The sequence below is a fragment of the Sceloporus occidentalis genome, unplaced genomic scaffold (genome assembly GCF_023333645.1).
Source record: "Sceloporus occidentalis isolate IW3139 unplaced genomic scaffold, rSceOcc1.0.p SCAF_102, whole genome shotgun sequence".
In the NCBI taxonomy this organism is placed as follows: Eukaryota; Metazoa; Chordata; class Lepidosauria; order Squamata; family Phrynosomatidae; genus Sceloporus; species Sceloporus occidentalis.
The window spans coordinates 1,687,786-1,705,763 of NW_028317082.1; the positions used below are offsets into that span (position 1 = coordinate 1,687,786).

Here is a 17,978-nt window from a genome sequence, read left to right on the forward strand (position 1 = left end):
TTTAACACTCCCTCCCCCTCCCTCCTCCAAACTTACTGGTGCTTCTGAGTCCGTGGTGGTTAGTCCGGGCAGCGTGTAGAGCTCTACGTGATTCGCGTAGACAACTTCCGCTCAGTTGTCTACGCGAATCGCGTAGAGCTCTACACGCTGACCGGACTAAGGCCCGGGGACTCAGAAGCACCGGTAATTTGGAGGGGAGTCATAACACAGGAGGATCCAGGTCCCCTGCATCTGAGTCCCTGGTGCTTAGTCCGGGCAGCGTGTAGAACTCTACGCGAATTGCGTAGAGCTCTACACGCTGCTCGGACTAAGCACCGGGGACTCAGAAGCACTGGTAAATTGGGGGGGGGGATAACACAGGAGGATCCAGGTCTCCTGCATCGCTGCGGGGGATCTGGATCTAAGTCTCATAGTCAGACCCAGTTGAGGTCTGATTATAAGACGACTCCGATTATGGATTTGCTCTGGAAAAAACCTTGTCTTATAATCGTATAATACGGTAATTCTGCGGGGTTTATGAAACAGTTATATACATTCTAAATCCAAATCACTTTATGTGCATGGGGCTACTGTGTTCTTCTTTGTGCATTGCCATTAAGAAAGAATAAGGGCATAATTGTGTCTCAGAAACGCTATGTTGATACCGTATTTGCTCGATTATAAGACGAAGTTTTTTGAGAGCAAATGCTCTGAAAAATACCCCTCGTCTTATAATCGGGGCCGTCTTATAATCAGACCTCAAATAGGTCTGACTATGAGACGACTAAGATCCAGATCCCCCGCAGCTGCAGGGGACCTGGATCCTCCTGTCTCCCCCCCCCCGCCCTACTTACCGGTGCTTCTGAGTCCCCGGTGTGTAGCCGGGGCAGCGTGTAGATGTCTACACGATTCGCGTAGACAACTTACGCTGCAGCCGGAAGGACGTGTGGCTAGCAGCGGGGGGTTGTCTGCGTCCATCGCGCAGACCTTCCCCGGCTGTCAGAGATCAGAGTTCCTCGCACCAGTGCTCTATGAAATTCCTTTTAACCCCCTTAATGCCACTTTGCCTCCAGAAATGCCTTTTTAACTCTCTATACGCCACTCTGCCTCCTGAAATGCCTTAAACCTCCCTATATGCCACTCTGCCCCATAATATGCCTTTTAACCCCCTTAATGCCAGAGTGGCATATAGGGGTATATGGCATTTCTGGAGGCAGAGTAGCACATAGGGGGTCAAAAAGCATATCATGGGGCACAGTGGCATATAGGGTTAAAAGGCATTTCATGGGGCACAGTGGCATTTAGAGGGTTAAAAGGCATATCATGGGGCACAGTGGCATATAGGGGGTGTAACGGGTTCACCAAGAGAGCTGTAGTAACTCCCAGAGATCACCCACATGTATCCTCCTGTTGTCCCCGGAATCACTTCCAGCACCAGTCAGCATGCGCACCTTGGGTGCTATGTGTACCCAATAAGTAGACCTACAACTACCTTGAACTGAGTACAGCAGGAATGAACAGTTTATTGTTGTAAAACATGGACTCATATAGCCACAGAACTTCATTAACATAAATCAACATTGATAAACAGGTACATGTAGACAACCCAACCTTTAATCCCCTTTACCTACTGAATATCCCCCTGGCAGCTATCCTGTTAATGGGATTAGTCAACACAATGGCGTTCCTGCCTGTTTGGTAGCCAGGCTGGAGCCATCTCTGACTACCTTGGGGCCTTGTATGACAGGTCATTCTGTCACATGGGGAATAAGGCATTTCTGGGGCATAACTGGGGGGGCAGGTTGGAAAATAGAAGGAAATAAAACCAAAATATTTTTCTCAATCATAGCTTTTATTAAAAAAATTGTTTACATGAATTAACATTTACTGGTAAAACTTTTTTCCTATAGGGTCGTCTTATATTCAGGCTTTTTCTTTTTTTCCTAAATTAATATTCAGATTTGGGGGGTCGTCTTATAATCAGGGTCATCTTATAATCGAGCAAATACGATACTTTTGTGCAGGGGAATCTCAATTTCTGCAGGTCTCTGCGCAGAGGTTTGAGTCGACTGTTAATAAACCAATGCAATAAGATCCATGCTTCTAACTCAGACAGAAATTGTTATTCTACTTAACAGCATATATAACAATTTCATACATATTTGGCCATTACCACCATGAGCTATGCATAAGCTTTATGTTGTAGTTTTTGTCATTTTAAGAAACATGTTCATATGCCTTAGAACAAATGCCGTAATTATAAAACACAACTAAAGTATATATGAAAAATCACAATTGTTATTTCTTAACAATTCTCCAAATTAGAAGTTAATTTTAGTTGTTCTGGTGTAGAGTGAGGTCTCACCTTGTTCTGCTAGGCAACAGACCATTTATCCTATCCAAAAAACCTGCAGTGGTATAAATAACTTTAATAGTGGCTACTAAAATAAAGATTAAATGATTTGAGACTATCTTAAAACAAACATGTTAATACATATGTATGATAACTATGTTTATTTTGTTTAAAACTGGTCTTGGAGCTGTGCTTTATATAATTCATATTATTATTATTATATTTTATTTATATAGCATTAGCAATTTATGCAGTACTTCTTATAGTACATGCATTCAAAAGGTATGACAAAACTAGAATTGGCAGACAAACTGATAAATTAGGAAAACAAGGTCCTGCTTGCAAGCTTACAATCTAATTCATATTGATTATATAAGATCTATATCCTTGCCTCTTGTATTACTCTATTGTTTAGCAATTTTTTTGTAGACAACAAAGATGGCATGTGTGTGCACGTGTAAGACTATTCTAAGTATTTAACATAGGTCAGGAATCACAATCTTCTACCTTGTGTGTAGCAGATGTTTTTGTCTAGACAGTAGTAATTATGGACCCTATAAATCAATATACAATGATATTCTTCTGCCGCTAAACATGCAACAGTGGCAGATAAGAGCAAATTAGCATATGTTAAGATTTCACACCTTTGTGGCACTAGGAATATGAAGAATAAATGCTAATAGGAATTTTGTTAGATTTTGTTTTTTTTATGGGAATAGGGAACCATTCATGGTTGATATCAGCACACCCATGTTGTAACTTTGGGAAAGAGATGCATCGTTACAGAATTAGAGAAAAACCCTGTGGTTGGAACCATCTGTTTAGAGAGAATTTGAAAAAAAAAGTATAATTTAAAGGGGGGTCAAAACCTATAGAATATTAAAAGTATTTTAAGTAAAGATATTTTGATGTTGCGTCTACAATCTTGTTAGTCTTTATAGAATTATATTAATAAGGGGTATAGTTTTGTTGTAACATAGGGATAAGAAGAGTCTTCTGACTAATTGGCTGATTTGTAATACAGAGAATTACTTGATTACACCTAAACTATATAAACCTTACAGTAAAAATATATTTTCATCCCACTAGGCTCAGAACCTTCATAGCTGCTTAAAGTACACACACAATTATCTTAAAATGATCATAGAAACCGGCATTGCTGGTGTGGCCTAATGATGATCCACTAGAAGAACCTTCAAACCACATTCTGGTTGTAGTTCTACAACACAGTGTTTAATTGGAAAACCACAAACCAGGGCTCTGGAGGGAAACTGTGCAGATCTAGAAGAGATTTCAGTAACAGACAAATGCAAGTCAGAAATAAGTAGAATTGTTGAGAATATATTGCATAAAATGCCTGCTTTTTTAAACATTAGTATTATATTTCTACAAAGTGTTTGCGCGAGTTGGTTCAATGTAAACACCAGAGTAAAAGGTTAACTGCCCCATAGAGGGAAATCATATTAATCAGAAATGAGAGAGCCATTAAACAGTCCCTGCATATATATTTGATGAAAGTGCTATTGTAACCTCCAGTTTGGAAGCTTGCAAGCAGGGCCCTTTTTATCTAATGTATCGGTTTGCCCTAGTCTGTCTACTCCTTTTAAATATATGTATTTTAAGAAGTGCTACTTAAATTGTTGAAGCTATAGAAATATTATTAATAATAATAATAATAACACAGGATGCTAGGCTTTTTTCTGTTTTTTTTGTTGTGTGTCTTTTCCAGCTCTGAATCTTTGATGGTGCTGTTTTCGTATTCAAATGCTTTCACCGGATACCTTATCCATATGTGATAAACTTGTGCATTGGGATTTTTACTAATTTTGGTAAATTCAGCGATTCGTATGAAGCCCAGAAAACGATGCTGGACATCCCCACATTCACACACACTTACTCACACCCTTATTCTCCACATGCAAAACTATATATATATATATATATATATAGATATAGATATATACAATTTTATGTAGTTCCTTGCAAGGGGTTAATTAAACATAATGTCCACACCCAGTTTATAAGCCACTATATTTTTTTCAGTTGACCCATCTGTAGTTTATACACACAATATTGTCTTTGTTTCTCAACATGCTTCCTTCCTGGTCAGTCTTCACATCCAGTTTCCTGTCTGGAAAGTCTGATCGTATGTGCTATGTATACATTATGTATACAAAAATCTGCATGACTTATGTTTTGGAAACAGTGAACAGCTTGTACGTTAAGTCTTGCCTGTCTAAACATTAGTGGAAAGGTTTGCTACCCAAATTGTTATGTGTAGAAGTAGATCGTGCAGAATCCCTTCATGCATTCGAAGCTATGATATGCATTACTGTGCACATGGTGCCTGTAATGTGCCTTCAAAACATGATTCTCAGAACCGTTCGGGCATTCGTCAGTTTCCAATGCTCAATATTACTAATTCTAAATGTGTTTTAAGGGTAGATCATTTGTGTTATTTTCAGTAATTTGAGCAGTTTTGAAGTTGCAAGAAAAACATGTATCTTCTGTATACTGTTGATTGAAGGCCCTATATATATATATATATATATATATATATATATATATATATATATAGTCCTCTCTATTCATTCTTGCTGACCAGGTCATGTGAATTGCTATCCAGTTTGCTGGACGTATAAAGTCACATAAAGCAATCAATACTTAGTTACACATCTCACATACAGCAGTAACAAAGTATAACATTTATATGTGTCTTGGCACTAAACAGCTGATATGGTCACCCTTGCAAACAGTAGTTCTTGGACTATAGCAGAAAAAGTAACACCCACCATCCCACGCAAACAGAGGTTTGCTACCAGCGTTCCTCAAGCCTCATTTTCTGCTGCCTGGAAAACAGGAGAGTCTCCTTTAACCTACGCTAGCCTGCAATCAGCGCTGTGTTTACATAATCATTTCCTCATGTTATATAGTCGTATTGAATTTCTCGAGGGTCGGTCATTCATTCAATTGGGACCTTCACACGTTCTCGTTTAGTTTCTGGTTACTAAATCCACAAAAAGCCTTAAATGGGCACCCTCAGATGTTAGATCATTTTGGAATAAATATTAACATATTCAGTTCTCAACCATGGTACATATGTTACATATGGTATGTAGTAACCCTACAGGTGATTTAATCCTGATCGTAGTCTGTCAAAGGCCAGCAGAATACTACTTCCTGCTATCAAATATACATCATTGAATAACAGAATAGTTAAAAATAGCACAATACTAGTCATCAAGCATTTTCAGCCAGATGGTCCTATAAACCACTATTGAAAGTTTTGTAGTACATTGCAATAAGGTTCCCTGATTAGACTGATGTTATGTAAGCATATAATACTAATAGTTTACAATTTTCATGCTAAGGAAAAGATGTCTATTCAGCTTCATGTGTTTGTATAACTACTTGGGTTTTCCTTCGTGTTTTCGTTAAGGGTGTGCTAAATCCATAATTACTAAGGTGGTTTATGTTAACGCGGGTTTTGAAATCAGCTGAGGAAAGTCTGTAATTTGTAGTGGAACACCGGACTAGAAATTGTGTTTAACTTTAAAATGTGGTTGTGTTATTTTTATAGCTTGAAAATGTTAAATTACTTATGATTCAGCCATTTTCAGTTTATTTGTGATTTAGTTATAAAAGCAATTGTCTGTCTTGTTTTCCTTTCTCTTCTATTTTGTATTTCACGCACAAAGTGTGTATGTATATATAAACAGATTTGCCAACATCTTAAATATATACCTGGCAGAGAGGGAAAGTAAAATAGACACAGAGTTCGGCTTTTTTGGGTACCTTGAAGGACTGGCTCTCGTGTCCATATAATAAGACTGCTTAAAAGTAAGATTGCCATTTTATCTTTAGATAATTGGTGCCTATTAAATGCATTATTTGTGATTGGCTGCTATCAGATAACAACTGCAACACATGGGATTAAGTCTGTAATTTATTTTGGTGTATAATAAAGCAGACAATATATAACTGAACATTGATGCAGTCATAGTCAACCCTTAAAATAGCTCATATTTAAAGCACAAAGTGACAAACTTTTCATCTTCTAATTAGTAAACCTGATCATTTTTAAATTTTTATACATATACGTATGAAGAATACACATGAAACGCGAAATAATACACTACATATTTAGAATAATTGATATGCTATATTGTACAAAACTGTAAGGTTTTGTAGTAGGCTGTTATTTTTTAATAGTAGCTGGTAAACCTGAGTAACAGCTGTTCTTCCTGATGTTGGAGCTACTATTAGCATACAGGAAACAGTGTGTGTTTTTGCGAGAAATTATCTCCTCTGCTATAACAGGCATCTCTGTGGTATTTCTTTAGGCATGTGCACACCGGTGGAAAAATATCTACTATGAATCAGAATACATACTTCCTCATGGATTTTGTGTTATTCTGCCACCTAACTTGCAGGCCAACGGGAGAAAATTAATGCCTTGTTATGAGGGTAAGTAGGCTTTCTTTATCTCCAGTGTCCATCCCGCTTTCCATGTGTGATATATATATATTAAGGGTGGTTATACTGCATATATAAAAATTTTTTTATTTCATTTTATTTGACACTCTGCCTCCAGTTATGCACATCTGCCCCCCAGAAATGCCTTATACCCCCTATATACCACTCTGCCTCCCTGATATGTCGCTCTGCCTCCCAGATATGCCTTTAACCCCTTCGTGACAAAGGCTGATTTTACTTTTTGTACCCTTCCTGACAATGGCCGTTTTAACATTTCTGCGCTGCTCCTGTTTAGCTGTAATTTTCTTCTTTCCCGTTTACTGAACCCACACACATTAGATATTGTTTTTTTCAGGACAAGAAGGGCTTTCTTTAGATGACATTGTTTTGATTGTATCATATTATTTACTATTAAAAAAAGTATAAAATTTGGTGAAAAATTTAGAAAAAAATGACTGTTTCTAACTTTTAGTTGAAAAATCTTTTACTCATCTATAAAAGGTAATAAAAAAACCTGCTAAATAGATTCTACTATTTGTCCTGAGTTTAGAAATACCCAATGTTTTTATGTTTTTTTGCTTTTTTCTGCACGTTATGGAGCAATAAGTACAGGTAGCGTTTTGCTATTTCAAAGCCATTTTTTCCAAATCTGGTAATTCTTCCCCCCATGTGCCATTTCGGGTATCTTTGAACCCGGCCAATGCAATTTACCCCATCAAATCATATATTTTTGAAAACTAGACAGCCCAGGGTATTCCAAATGCTGATATTTTAACCCTTCCCAAGCACTTATTCTACCATCAGCCTTTGTCAAACTTTATGGTAGTAATTTTTTTGCATTTGTTTTTTCAAACACATTTTATTTTAGGTATGAATAAACAGGTTCTGGTATATGTTACTATCATAAAACACCCCAATATGTGTTTAGCAACATCTCCTGAGTACAGCGATACCTCACATGAATGATTTTGCCTGGCTGTTTGGGGGCAAAATGGCCACATTTGGGGCATGCACATTTTTCAATGTTGAATTTTGGCATTTGGGGATCCACTGCCCATGCCCTATTTGGTACATCTTTGTGCCGGGCCATTTCAGTGTAAAGCCATATATTTTTGAAAACTAGACACCCCAGGGTATTTCAAATGCTAGTATTTTAACTCTTTCCATGCACCATATCTACCACCTGTCTTTGTCAAACTTTGTGGTAGTCATTTTTTTGCATTTGTTTCGTCACACACATTTTACTTCAGGTATGAATTAAAAATTTCTCGTATATGTCACTATCACAAAACACCCCAATATGTGTTCAGCAACATCTCCTGAGCGCAGTGATACCCCACATGAATGATTTTGCCTGGCTGTTCGGGGGCAAAAGGGCCACATTTGGGGCATGCACATTTTTCAATGTTGAACTTTGGCATTTGGGGATCCACTGCCCATGCCCTATTTGGTACATCTTTGAGCCGGGCCATTTCAGTGTGCCCAACAAAACCATATATTTTTGAAAACTAGACACCACAGGGTATTTTAAATGCTGGTATTTTAACTCTTTGCATGCACACATTTTACCACCAGCATTTTTTCAAAGTTTGCAGTAGTATTTTTGTGTGTGTATTTTTCCCACACACACCTACTTTATGTATGAATTTACAACTCCTGGTATATGCTGCTGTCACACGACACCCCAATATGTGTTCAGCAACATCTCCTGAGTACAGTGATACCCCACATGCATGGGTTTGTCATTTTTGGGGGGAACTAAAAGACCACATTTGGTACGTGTGCATTTTTCTAATTGGAAATTAGATGTGTGGCCATCCTTCCCCCCGTGATAATTGGGACCTTGTAACACCCCATGGGCATTTAATATGCCAGTATTTTAACTCTTTCCATGCGAGAATTGTTTTAAGCTAATATGCTAATTTTAGGACTTGCTCACAAAAATATATTTTTTATATATATATATTTTTTTTTCTGCCTTTTTTTTTATTTTTTTAACATTTTTTTTCAACTTGAAGGTTCCCCTGATAGTGACATCAGTGGGAAATTATTTTTACATTTTACTGGTTTTTTACTATTTTTTTTCTAATTATTATTAATTTTATTTTATTTTTAATTTATTTTTTCTAATCACACTGTGATTAGAAAGCTGAGCTCCATTGACTTGCATGGTTGAATGCAGTACCTATATTCAACCTGCAAGTGGAGCCAGAGTTCTCTAGAGGGTCTGGAGACCGTCTAGCGAACTTTTTAGTCTTTATTGTTTTTTTTCCCGGGCCGCCGCCATCTTGCTGATGGCGAAGATCACCGGCAGCTGCGGCTGTGACCGCTCTCCGGAGCGGTCACAGTCCATCCCCAGGTAAGTGTTTGGTTGATCGCCTCCTAAACGCTTTTAAAACGGGCGTCCGCCGCCATACAAAGTATGGTGGATGTTGACGCCCCAGGGAGGGGCCAGAGATGGCCCTTTTGTGCCGATAATGGCGTTGCTGAATGCTCGAGGCCGTTTCGGTGCAGAAAGCGAAAATAGATCGCTTTCTGCACCCGTTTAAAGACGTGCCGGTCCTCGCACGTCATTTGTCGTTATTGACTTGAATTTCCGTGACGTGCCCGGACCGGCAATTGTCATCAAGAGGTTAAACCCCCTATTTGCCACTCTGCCCCCAGATATCCTTTATACACCCATATATGCTACTGTGTCTCCCTGATATGCCTTTTACCCCCTATATGCCACTCTGCCTCCAGAAATCTGTTATACCCTCCCCCAACTTACCAGTGCATCCCTAGACTTGTCCCCCGTGCTTCAGACTCCCTGGTGTCTACTGGGGCAGCCAGTGGAGGTCTGTGTGATGCACACAGACAACCTCTGCTGTTATGGTGGAGCACCGGAAGGTCATGTGATGCCGGCGCCCCGTCATAGAAGCCCCAGAAGTGCCAGCAGCAGCGGAGTTTGCCTGTGTGCATCGCTGCCAGAGAGGAGGATCCAGGTCCCCTGCAGCGCTGCGGGGGATCTGGATCTTAATCTTGTATTCAGACCTCTATTTGAGGTTTTATTATAAGCTAACCTCGAATATAAGACGAGGAATTTTTTTCCGAGAATTTGCTCGAGCAAATACGGTAATAATGACACACAAAATAATATACAGTGATTGGCTATTATGCAAACAAACTGATAGCTTATGTATATTTAAGCGACCAAGCTAGCCACACATATAAGCTGGGCCAACCCCAGTTAGCCTTTAGCAAAAAAAAGAAAAAGTAGGCATTGGTGGGCTGGACATAGGCAAAATCTTGGTGGGGAGTTGATGTGACTAAGTGGCACTACCCTGTCCGCTATGAAGAAGGGCTTCACCCAGAAACTACTGGTCAAACCTAGATAGTTCACATGTATTATATAAAGCAGGATTGATACAAAACTGTGTGTGTAGGCTCAGGAAAAAATGTTGTAAAATGTTTAGCCTGTGTTGTAGTACATAGATTTTAGGCTTAAATTAACATTTTTATCATAGATTTCCTCACATGGTTAAGAAAATAAGAAATAAATTATACTAAGCTACTTGGGCACAACTTTTTAGGAGAGATTACCTTTTTTGGACTAAGGATGAGAGCATTCCTATAAATTTAATTGCTCTCTTTTGTCACTTTAGCCGAATTCTATATGTATAGAAGCAGAGGTAATTATTATGCTTATTTTATTCTGGAGAATAAACTTTTTTAAAAGTTGTAGTGAAATTATTGTGCTCATCTCAACAATGAACAGCTAAAGTAAAATGTTTTCATGTTGCAACATCGGCACAAAAATACAGGAAAAAAAGAAATGACAACATACCAAGAATCTCTCATTGTGTAAAGACAACCCTACAAAGCAGTAGGTTTTCTACTGTTGGAGCAGCTCCATAGAATATATTCAAGGCTGGGCCATCAAGATGTGAGGCAGTAAGACTTCTATTCAGAGGGAAGACTTCCCAATTCTTTAGCCTCTGATACCCTAGTTTTAGATTATAACCTCTTGTTCTAACATTTTACATCTATTGGAATAAACTTCCCTCCTGTACTATGTAAAATCCCTTTACATGTTTAAATGTTTCTAGCACATCTCTTCTCTCTCTCCTTTCCTCCCTGTTATACATATCGAGGTCCCTTAGTCTTTTAGCATGCAATCCATTTACCATGTGAACCTGGCCACCTTATACCTTACTTTCAAAGCTTTGTCCCAAAACACTTTAATTATTCATGACTTAGGCAAGTCCAATTTTCCTTCCCATAATTGTATTTGTTCAATAAGAACACTGACAACTTTTTTGGATTGAGAAGGCCACAGCTTTATTAACATGAGATATGAAAATATTAACATGAGTGGATAAATATCAAAATATTTTCATAATACCACAACTGGGGGAAAGACCGGTAAACCTGTCACCCACGTCTAAGCACCAGCCCTAAACCAACTGATATTTTCTAACCCCCTAGCCGCAAAACACCAGCTCAGAGGGCCCAATGTACTAATCCAATAAGTACCACTACCTGCTGGCTAGCCGTTGAAGTGACCCCATTAGCAACAAACAATTCTATTAACTAGGCCGGACCTCCCCCCCACCTTATTTATCCACCCCTTCACCGCCAATATTCGGCTGTGACAAAAACACACTATGAACCCCCACCAATAAACAGGGCGGGCGGGCGTGTTCAGCAACAAGGTTAGCTAGTTAACTGAACGAATATGCTATGTGCTCAATCATGTACCTTTTATACCTTTTCCAAATCTGGTGACCTCTGCTTCACCTCCCTACCACCTTTAAACAATCCTGCTAATTAAATTGTTAACCCCTTCATGGTCAGGCTGTACTGCCCCAGTCATGCAGCCCTTCAACTAATTGTTTCCAGGGCTTCCAGTACTTACTTTGGAATACAGTGTGTTCACAAAATATAGAATTGTAAGTTTCCTTGGGTAAAGTAAAAATGTTTTAAAAAGAGTTTTATAGAGAAATAGCCATATCATGTTGTACCTACCAATATTCTGGTCCACTCACAATATGCAAACAGCAAACAGTGCATTGTACACTGTCCTACCGGTGGTACAATGCCTCATCTCCATCCCTCTTTCGTGTGCACAGTGCTCGATTTGGACATTACATGTATAAAAGGGCTGGCTCTAATATGGTGAAACAAAACCTAGTACTCTCAAGAATCTGACATGCCTATAGGTCTAGTAAAATGTAATTAGTTAAATCTGATACCAGTGAGGTTTCACAGAGTACTGTTGTGTTCTCAAGAGGATAGAATAAAGCACAATAATTCTCTCTTGTAGCATCAGTTGTGTTTCAGGTCTCGAGACAATAAAATATACTGCCAGTGGAAAGTTGGCAAATCCTGTACTGTTTATTACTGACTCACTTTCCTTTTTCAATAATGGGCACACTTTCCTTTCCAGTTTTGGACAGTTGTGTTAGCACTGCAAATAGTTTTAGGACTCTGACATTTAAATGTGATTGTATTACTTTTTGTATGTTTATACTTGACTGAGCCCATCTACTTGCAAAAATAAAGTGTTTTAAAATGTCATGATATGAATTAATGATTAGTATTACAAACGAAAACTAAACTTTTAAAATCAGTTTTGACAGACTGTCCTCCGCTGCTTGATGAGACAATGGCCTGATGTTCTTTTGCTGGGGGTTGGAGGAAACCATGAATGTTCTCTTCTAGCCCTTAAGGAAACTGTTTAACCGCTCTTACATTAGACTGTACCATCTAACAACAACACACTACATGTGGTTGTATGGTGCAATAATTGAAACAAAATGTAACACTATAATAAATAAATGACACTGAAACCAATTTTGTGGATAAACAAAGGCCGTGGTCTTTTATTTAGCTTATAACCAATTTATTACAGAATAACCAAACCAAAAACCTTTACATCAACCACTTGCAACTGAATATCAAATAAACCGAAAACTCTTGGCCCAAACCACAGAGTTATAAACAATCAAATTAAAGCCAACTGCCCCAAAAGCCGGTCTGCCTTACACCTTACAAATACCCCCAAATTGTTCACCCTCTAAAAAGAGAGCAACTCAACCCCAATAAAAGCCACGACATGATAAATATTATTATTATATATATTTTTTCTTTTTATTCATATATTTTTTTATTTTTTTTTACTTTCTTTTTTTGTTTTTTTTTTTTACTATATATTGTGTAAATTTATATAAACAATCATAACTCAATTAGGGAAGGGCGGGAGGGAGACAATTCAGCAGCTCTTCCATGCTGCTCCCCGTGGCTCTTGCTGAAAACCGCCGCTCACCAGACTTGGAGGTCAGTGCAGTCGGTTAACGCAGCCAGGGTAAGTGCCACAGGTACCTCAGAACCTCTTCTTTTATAGGTGCAAAACCCGCCCAAAACTAGCGCGAGCTAACCCCGAGCGCAACCAATTAGAAAAAAGCGCGGGCAAACTAAGCGGCGCGAGCTGCTCGCGAGCACAAATTACCTCAAAAAAGGGGCGTTAAACTAAGCAGTGCAAGGCATTCCAGAGCATTCCACAGCTGTCCTTTGCCTGACCTTTGTAATTAACCCCTGCACTGCCACTACTCTCCCCAACAACCACATGTAACCCCGTGCTATTTGCACAGGGTTTTTTCATTTCGTGTTGTACAATGAGGTATAAAATTGTACCATGTTGGCTATTAATTAGCTAACTAGTTTGCATTAGATTGGAAGCATTCTAGAGCACTTGAGTCTTTTCTTAAAGCATAAAAACCTGTGAAGTTCTTCCTCCTTTCTCAGAGAAACTTGTTATGTCAACCTTATAACATATGCATGGAAACAAGGGTATGAGTTGAGTGTATTTGAAATACAATATCTCCAAAACACAAGTTAAAGAGTAATGTATCTGGTCAGATTTTTTTCCTTTTTTGCATTTAACACCTTCATAATGGTGTTTGGCATTGCTGCTTACAGTTATGTGTTCACCATATAGTCCTGTAGTGTATTAACAATTAGGCTCATTGGCTGGTTTCTTGTGTATAGTTTATAGATAACTTAGTGTAAATAACATATGGTTCAGTGGTGATGTTTCACAGAAAAACAACATTTAAAAAGGTTCAACAGTATGTTTAGTTCTTTTACAGCTTCACCACATGTGGGTGCAGAATGTTTGAGGTCTGCATTTTTGTGGCTCTCGAGGTTCCCAAATTGGCTTAAGCTTATGCTTCTGTGGTTTGGCGGTACATGTAGTTAAATGTAGTGTGTGTAACCAAGTTAGGCCTAAGGCAACCAGAGTCATCAAAACAAATAAAATAACTGTACTGTTATCTTTAATTCTTAACAGAGTATAAGAAGAAGTATGGTGAGGAACATGGCTCATGCCAAGCTGGGATTGCAGGATCATTTATGGAGGTCAGTAATGCCTTTTTATACACTATTACTGTATGACAGACAATTTATATTTATATATAGTATGTAAGAGTAACTTGTTTTTTTTAACCTTTTAAAGCTGGAGGATGTAGAACTTCTGGCAATTCACACCCAAGCACATAGTATTACATCACACTGGAGGACACATTACTACTTCCTGGCAATTTGGGCATCAACAGAGCTAAACTTGTTAACTGACAGCCTGGCCTCATCTCTGCTAGCTGGTGCTAAGTGATGAAGTACGACAGCACTCAAAGCAAAAACAACAGTCTCTCTTTATAAACACTGCGTGCTTTGGTGTCAGAGTGAAGCCATTCTAGTGATGTTATCATGACATCAAAGGGGTATACATGTGTGTACACATACGTAGAGTGTTAGCGTGTGTTACATTAAGGTGTTAGTGTTTGAGCATATGATGTCTGTTACTGTATGGTGTTAAGAGTGCGTAAATGTATGTTGTGTAAGTGTATGGCAAGCCCTGACAAAGAGTATCGTTATTGAGATCATGTTCAATAGACAATAGATGGCTTCCTGCAATACAATTTGCCACTAAATTATAATCTCACATGCACGCTGATTTACATCTACACCCCGTCACATACAAAAAATGCATTTTATATTATATGTATATATGTATAAATCACATACACACACACTGATTCACATATACACACTGTCACATAAAAATAAAATATATTTTATATTATATATATATCTCAGATACATGCCGATTTACATATACACACTGTCATATACACATAAAATGCATTTTATACTAACCATTTTGATGATTATAATATATTTATATTATAATATACATACAGTTATTACAGACATGAGCAGTTTCAGATAATTAACCCCTCTATTACCAGACATTACACACACAGTCACAAAAAAACAGACAAACACAGTCACATACACACACATGGTGCTGGCTGCAGCTTACACTAAACTCGATGTGAAGGAAGTAGTGATGTCCGGATCATGAACGAATCGTTCATTTGATCCGGTTCTTTTTAGTGATCCGGATGAATCGGTTCACTAGACTGAACGATTCATTTATAGCGGTTCAGTCTGTGAATCATGCAGCTGTAACCTGATACTAGAGCTGTGAGTCATCTGCAGAGCACTCAGACACAGACTCTGGGGTCAGGTTACAGCTCATTAATTCACACAGGAACGATGACTCATAGAGTCAGAGAGTCATCCGAAGAGTCGAATGATCCGAAGATTCAAATGATTCGAATCTTACAGGGATCCGGATCTTACAAGGATCCGAATCTTACAGAGATTCGAATCATTCAGAGAATATTACTGATACCATACTTTTATAAATAAATACATTAATAATGTTCACACTGTCCACAGGATTTAGATTCCCCTGAGTTTGCCCCCCTTTACCTATAACTGCACCTACAGTTAACTTTATTAAATTAATTAAATTAACCCTCAGTCATCAGCATAAAATGAACCCTTATACCCCATCAACCATAACTGCCCCTGAAATTAACTGTAAAGATCCCATTAACCATAACGGCCCCTGAAATTAACCCTAAAGACACCATTAACCATAACGGCCCCTGAAATTAACCCTAAATACTCCATTAACCATAACTGCCCCTAAATTAATTGCATGTACTCCAGATAAATTACCTAATAAATTGGTATGGTTGATGGGGTCTTTAGTGTTAATTTAGGGGCAGTTATGCTTAATGGGGTGTTTAGGGATAATTTAGGGGCAGTTATGCTTAATGGGGTCTTTAGTGTTAATTTAGGGGCAGTTATGCTTAATGAGGTGTTTAGGGTTAATTTGGGGCAGTTATGCTTAATGGGGTCTTTAGTGTTAATTTAGGGGCAGTTATGCTTAATGAGGTGTTTAGGGTTAATTTGGGGGTAGTTATGCTTAATGGGGTCTTTAGTGTTAATTTAGGGGCAGTTATGCTTAATGAGGTGTTTAGGGTTAATTTGGGGGCAGTTATGCTTAATGGGGTCTTTAGTGTTAATTTAGGGGCATTTATGCTTAATGAGGTGTTAAGGGTTAATTTGGGGGCAGTCATGGTTGATGGGGTGTTAAGGGTTAATTTTAGGGGCAGTCATGGTTGATGGGGTGTTTAGGGTTAATTTAATGGTGAGGGTTAATTTAATTAATTTAATAAAGTTAGCTTAAGGTGCAGTTGCAGGTAAAGGGGAATGTAAATCCTGGGGGCAGTGATTATTAATGTATTATTTATAACAGTATGGTGATATTCTCTGAATGATTAGAATGCCAATGAAGGCAGAGAGTCGTTCAAAGATCTGGATCTTACAATGATCCGGATCTTACAATGATCCGGATCTTACAATGATCCAGATCTTACAGTGATCTGGATCACTGTAAGATTCGGATCCCTGTAAGATCCGAATCTTTGAACGACTCTCTGCCTTCATTGACATCACTGGAGGCAGGGGGGAGGATTCATAATGAAAGGGGCGGGGCCAATCGTTAGTGTGCCTGCACGGAGTTACTGGAAAACAGTAACTCCGTGCAGGCACACTGAGTGATCCGAAGATCCGGATCATGAATCGGATCATTTCAGTGAACGAATCGAAATGATCTGATTCACTTTAATGATCCCAACTTCCCATCACTAGAAGGAAGGACTCAGCTTCTGAACTCTCAGCCAATCAGGAGTGTTGAGAAGTTTCTCATGATTGACTGAGGCCTCCTTAACTCAGAATTTTCATTCTGGGATAATGCATTGTCCTGGATTGAGGCTGCCCAGGACATAAAGTCCCATTGCAGGACTGTCTTTGGCAATCCGGCACATGTGGTCACCCTACTTGGTAAATGCATTAAACATTTGAAATTCTCCGAAGTACCTCATCTCATGACATTACACAGCAAATGTACATGAATGCATTGGTTTTAGCTTCTGGTGGAACCATGTGTAAGTTAAAAAGGTAACACCACAGTCTCTTGAATGTGCCTTTCCTATGTCGTCCACTTGGCCCTTCTTAACATGTATAGTTAAAATCCCGGTAGCATTACTGATAATAAAGAGTTATGGATGAAAAATACGCCTTTACGGATGTTCTCTTAACTATTTAATAGCTGCTTACCGTCTTTGTAAAAATGTACTTAATATCAGCTTGTAGCAGGGTTGTAGTTCACTAACAAATGGTTAATCATCTCAGCAAATGAGCTGGTTATTCTATCTAAAAATATCTATAAAGGAGAAAACAAAGTCAATTGAGTATTTATGATTTCCTTGAATGTCAATGAAAACTATCATGTTGTTCACAAGCATTCCACTGACCAGTCTTAAAAAGCAAGCAACTGTCACTTGCTGAAATACAGAGGGGAAATAAGTTTGTTGCGTGCTGCTGGTTAAATCCTGTGGCTTATAGATATTGCATTTTTTTAATATATTCTTCTTAACACCTTCTTTACTGAGGGTACCCAAAAACCTAAAGCTTTTTTTTTTTTTGTGTTTTTACAATATGTTTGTTTAGCTATGATTCCCCTTAGTTTTTACAAAATGTTTGTTTAGCTATGATTCCCCATAATTTTTTCAAGGGTACATAGGACACCACTTTTAGTAGTGTAGGCCAACATTTAGTATGATTGATATTTTGATATGATAATTGTCACTAAAGTAGCTGAGTTGACCGAATGCATTAAACCCATTAAGGAGAATGCATTGTAAGCTCATACATGTTCGGGTTTTGTCATGAATAATATATGTTTCTTAAGTCTGAAACTACCTTATGTAAG

At 38.3% G+C, this 17,978-nt stretch overlaps 1 protein-coding gene across 1 annotated transcript in view; it reads left to right on the forward strand.

Moving 5' to 3' along the window:
- LOC149283567 (integrin alpha-9-like) overlaps window positions 1–17,978 on the forward strand; it is a 201,682-nt gene that overhangs the window by 23,240 nt on the left and 160,464 nt on the right. Inside the window, exons 4-5 of the mRNA XM_089497374.1 lie at window positions 6,676–6,799; window positions 14,139–14,206. Of these exons, the coding sequence (XP_089353500.1) occupies window positions 6,676–6,799; window positions 14,139–14,206 (192 nt within the window). The remainder of the gene's footprint in view (window positions 1–6,675; window positions 6,800–14,138; window positions 14,207–17,978) is intronic.